This window comes from Thamnophis sirtalis, unplaced genomic scaffold, assembly GCF_051295495.1.
Source record: "Thamnophis sirtalis isolate CommonGarterSnake01/CBP01778 unplaced genomic scaffold, rThaSir2_p1.2 scaffold_2, whole genome shotgun sequence".
Classification (NCBI taxonomy): domain Eukaryota; kingdom Metazoa; phylum Chordata; class Lepidosauria; order Squamata; family Natricidae; genus Thamnophis; species Thamnophis sirtalis.
Window position 1 is genome coordinate 94,627,278 of NW_028261382.1, and position 5,504 is coordinate 94,632,781.

At 44.1% G+C, this 5,504-nt stretch overlaps 1 protein-coding gene across 1 annotated transcript; it reads left to right on the forward strand.

Annotated features, from left to right (window-relative positions):
• The first annotated feature begins 4,433 nt into the window (after positions 1-4,433).
• LOC148048997 (uncharacterized) lies at positions 4,434-5,179 on the forward strand. Its single transcript, XM_087703513.1, has one exon. It carries the CDS (start codon positions 4,472-4,474, stop codon positions 5,177-5,179), a length of 708 nt encoding a protein of 235 aa, XP_087559639.1. The 5' UTR covers positions 4,434-4,471.
• The last annotated feature ends 325 nt before the right edge of the window (positions 5,180-5,504 follow it).

Below are 5,504 nucleotides of genomic sequence, written 5' to 3' on the forward strand. Positions count from 1 at the left end.
CTGACAGCTTCACCTCATTACGGTGCTTCACGCCCTTTAGATAACGCAATTCTCCTTGTTCAGGTGATGCGGAGAATGCTCAGTCATATCTAGCTTTGTAATCAGTTGGTGCGATTTTGCTGCATTCACATATTAAATGTGAAACTGAAACAGTTTCGAATCTGTTATTGCAAAGTCGGCAGTTTGGGTTGCCAGTGGACTTTTGTATCTTCGCTTTCATGGCATTCGTTTGTAGCGCTTGTTCTTGAGCAGCCAGTATTAAAACCTTCCGTTTCTTTCTTGATGGTTCCCATCGTAAGCCATGTCCATGTCAAGTTGTCATCACATTTTCCTTCAATGTTTTTCAGGTGCTGTCCATGCAAAGCTTTGGTTTTCCATCTATTTAATCTGTTGTTGTTGTTGTTGTTATACAATTGTATCACAGCGGCCAGTTCTTTCGCCGGATTTGGCATTGGTTACTAGTCGGGCCCCACCCAGGGGCCTAGGACGTCGTAACGTATTTTCGTAATATCCGTGCAGATCCAAGCAGTGCGGCTTTTTGCATTTGACTGATGGTGATTTTGTCAATTTTTAACTGTTTTAAATGTAATTCCAGTGCTTTTGGAATAGCACCCAGTGTGCCAATTACCACTGGAATTATCACTGCTGGTTTGTGCCATAGTCGTTGAATTTCGATTTTTAAGTCCTGGTATTTTGCGATTTTTTTCATGTTCCTTCTCGTCGACCCTGCTATCACCTGGTATTGCGATGTCTATGATTGTGACCTTATTTTTCTCAACCAGTGTGATGTCTGGTGTATTATGCGCCAGTATTTTGTCCGTTTGTATACGGAAATCCCACAAGGTCTTGACCATCGGTGACTTTTTCAGGCTTATGTTCCCACCAGTTTGTTGTTGCTGTTGTTGTTGTTGTTATTTCTCAAAGTAAATCAAAATCAGATTGAACAGAAAGAGCAATAGGTAAGACTGCTGTAGGGGTTCCACCACAAAACTGCGGTAGACTAAAGCGCGCTCGACGAAAGCGCGTACCTGACATCATCACAGCGCGACGAAAACATCACGCTGTGAGCGCTAAAGTTAAAATTAACGCGAAAACCTTACCCTAACCCCCCCAAACCTAACCCTAAACCTAATGCTTAACATAACCCTAAACCTAACCCTAACCCTTAACCTAACCCTAACCCTAACCCTAAACCTAACCCTTACCTTTACGTGAATCGGCTTGCTTTAAAAGCGCTTTTTAAAGTGCCCTTTTTTCTCCGCGGTCGTATTTGTTGCACTGCTGATGACGTCAGGTATGCGCTTTAATCGGGCGTGCTTTAGTGGACCGCGGTTTTGTCGTGCCACGGCTGTGGGTTCCCTCTCCAGAACGTTCTGAGGCAAAGAACCAAGGTTTTTTCCCCCAAAATTTCCTTATTTCTTCAGAATAATTTGCTTCCGGATCCTGGTGTCTCCTCCATTAGGAGAGCTATTAAGAGATCCTTCACCCCAACCCATCCTGAAACACTCATTTGGCACCCGAATATTATAAATGACTTGAAAAGGCAACATTGTCCTTTTAACTCCCTTCCAGCACGATGATTTAAACCATGGGACGGTTCTGCTTATACCAGGGGTTGGCAACCTGCTGCTCTGGAGCCGCATGTGGCTCTTTCATCCCTCTGCTGTGGCTCCCTGTCGCTGGTCAGCTCCACAATTGATAGGGCTTTCGGCTAGGACTGGTAGAGGAAAAAGGATGCTGTGCTAGGAGGAGACTCTATGGTGGGGGGACAGGACTTCCGGTCAGTTCCAGAATTAATACAATATAACAACAGAGTTGAAAGGGACCTTGGAGGTCTTCTAGTCCAATCCCATACTTAGGCAGGAAACCCTACAGCGCTTCAAACAAATGGTTGTCCAATCTCTTCTTAAAAACGTCCAGTGTTGGACCATTCACAACTTCTGGAGACAAGTCGTTCCATCAATTAATTGTTCTCACTGTCAGGAAATTCCTCCTTAGTTCTAAGTTGCTTCTCTCCTTGATTAGTTTCCACCCATCCTTTCTTGTCCTGTCTTCTGGTGCTTTGGAGAATAGCTTGACTCCCCCTTCTTTGTGGCAGCCCCTGAGATATTGGAAGAGTGCTATCATGTCTCCCCTTGTCCTCCTTTTGAATGGGGGAGGGCTTCCAGTTAGGACCTTTGTGGCTCTCTGAGTGCTTAAGGTTTTTGACCCCTGGCTTATCCTGTAGGTTTTCATTTTATTACTTAGACTTGAGTTTAATTTAGCCTTGAGTTTGTTGAAAGTGGCTGGGTGGGTAGAGGGCAAGTAGAAGAAAGGGGCTCTCATTCAGGGGCTCCATGTAGCTAAATCTGAAGGTTGAATGTGTTTGATCATTTTATCACTTAATTGTTTTATGGCTGTTTTATCGGCACTGGTTTTATGGCTGCGAATCCGCCCTTAGCTCCTTTAAAGTGGCCAAACCCTCTCTATCTCTTAAACCAGTGTTTCTCAACCTTGGCGACTTTAAGTCCTGTGGACTTCAACTCCCAGAATCCCCCAGCCAGCATAGCTGGCTGGGGGATTCTGGGAATTGAAATCCACAGGACTTAAAGTTGCCAAGGTTGAGAAACACTGTCTTAAACCAAGAATGAAAATACATTTTTCTGCTCTTGTTTAATCGAATACCATGCCCGGAGATCTTTTGACAGATCCCGGGAATGCCACACACTCCTTCCTCAGCCCCTCCCTCCAATTTCCCCACCACCACCACCTCTTTGGAAGAAAAGAGGCTTCACGGAACATGAGCCAAGAACTTGTTGGCTCTGAGCGCAAAGCGGGAAATGTTGCCCTTATTGCTGCAATCGGAAATACCAATTCAGAGACCAGCCCCGGCTGGCCTCATTTCAGACAGAAAAACATGCTACACATTGTTTTTTTTCTTTTTCAAGGCATCTTTGGTTTATTGCTAAGCATGGGGGGGGGAGAGGGGGAGGTGTCTATTGGGGTATTCCAAACTGAGGGGCTGGCCCAGATCCGTGGGTATCCCACCACCCTATTCACTTGTTCCTACTTTGTTGGTTCATTCACTTAAGTTTATATGCCACCGATCTCCCCGTTGAGTGACTCCGGGGAAGCTTACAAGCTCATCAAAACAGCAATGTGTAAAATGTTAAAATATAGGAGCACTCAAGATGAACAAAATAATGGATAAAATTGGGTTTATTTCTTGGGTTTCTTGGGTTTATTTCTTGGGTTTATTTATTAGGGTCTGTTGCAAACTCTGGTTCAGACCACGGTATTTTTTATTATTTGTTTATATATTTTATTATTTTATTTTATTTTTATTGTTTTATTGTATTGTATTTTATATTGTATTGTATTGTATTTTATATTATATTGTATTGCATTTTATATTGTATTGTATTGTATTGTATATTGTATTGTATTTTATATTATATTGTATATTATATTATATTGTATTGTATTTTATATTATATTGTATTGTATATTATATTGTTTTGTATTTTATATTATATTTTTAGGCTTCTTAAAAATGAGAGATGGGCCCCTTAGGCTTCTGTGAGGCTTAGACTACACGTTGTGTTGCTTAAAACCCTCGTCTAGGAAAATCTCAGCCCAGGAATACCACAATTGTGACTGCATTATATCTCGGTGTGTCAGTGCGTGCTACAAGGAGCAACCCAGGGCGGACAGCCATTTGTCCAGGATGAGGTCTTTTCCCATGGGCTGGACAAGAGGACTTCTAGGGTCAGTTCCAGACCGGTGATTGTGTGATTCAGTCTTGTTGTCAACTGTTTTCTAGTACCTTTATGACTTTCGTTTGATTGGAAACCATCTGAGCTCGGTTCCTTTGACCAGAAAACGATTCCAACTCTTGGAAGGTTCTCATATTTTTTCTTCATTAGAATTAATTATTTAATTTCACCTGGAACAGCAGGTCTAATTGGTGATATGTCACTTCTGGTGAATTCAAACCCAGGATCCTCTGTCCCCATTTTCACAAAAAAAAAAAAATGATTGCCTTGACCCACTTCTGGCCTATAATAATTTGTTGGCTCAAGTCATTGTTGTTTCTCCTTTCCTTGAATGAAAAAAAAATATCCCAATGATTTCCTTTCTCAATTACGTGTTTAGCAAGAGGAAAAGGATACAGTTGTAAATATAGTTGGAACATCCTCCAATGGATAATGGGAAGTCAGTAACTCTTAAGATGCTGGGACTGAGGGCCACGCCTTAAATTTATCCCAACTGGTAGCTTCAAACAAGGTCATGGAGGCACTGAACCAATTAGGCTGTTTATATCAATATTGCCCCAGACTGATCTATGTTCTTTCGATGTCTTCTTCCCTATCTCTCCATCAGCCATGATGGACACATCTGGAATTTGGACAGCATCTCATGGAAGATATCACAGATATTAAGAGGCAGAAGAACTTCTTGAAAATGGCACCCATGATTGACATGGCTTTGGATGTTGCCTCCCAAAAATAGTCCAGATATTCCACCTTTAAACCTGGGGGTGGGGTGTGAAATCTTACACCCCTCAGAGAGGGCCCGCAACTTGGGTGTTCTCCTGGACCTGCAGCTGACATTAGAACATCATTTGTCAGCTGTGACCAGGGGAGCTTTTGCCCAAGTTTCCCTGGTGCACCAGTTGCGGCCCTACCTGGACCGGGAGGCACTCCAAATGATCACTCATGCCCTCGTCACCTCAAGGCTTGACCACTGTAACGCGCTCTACATGGGGCTGCCCCTGAAGAGTGTTCAGAGACTACAATTGGTCCAGAATGCAGCCGCGCGAGCGATATGGGGTGTACCTAGGTACACCCATGTTACACCTATCCTCCGTGAGCTGCACTGGCTCCCTATTGGTCTCCGAACACGCTTCAAGGTGCTGGTTATCGCCTTTAAAGCCCTACATGGCCTAGGACCTGGATTTCTCCGTGACCGCCTCCTGCAACATGCCTCCCAGCGCCCTATAAGATCGCACAGGGCGGGCCTCCTCCAAGTACCGTCGACTATGCAGTGTCGACTGGCAGCTCCTCAGGGGAGAGCCTTCTCTGTAGCTGCCCCGGCCCTTTGGAACGATCTACCCCCTGAGATCCGGACCCTCCCCACTCTCTCGGCCTTCCGTAAGTCTACTAAGACCTGGCTGTTCCGGCAGGCCTGGGGCTGTTGAGCTTGATTGACCTACAGCCCCTTTAAGATCGAATGCATGTTGTGTCCTCCTTTCAACTCGTTTCTGTTATGTATTTTTAACTTTTTAAAATGTTTTTAAACTATTTTCTTTCCTATGTAAGCCACCCAGAGTCCTTCGGGATTGGGCAGCATACAAATCTATTAAAATTGGAAATTGGAACATGAATGTCTAACCTTGGTGACTTTAAGTCCTATTTCCATGATGGCAAACCCATGGCATGTATGCCACAGGTGGCATGTGGAGCCATCTCTGAGGGCACTCGAGCCATTGCCCAGGTCAGCTTCACCGTACATGCACACACCTC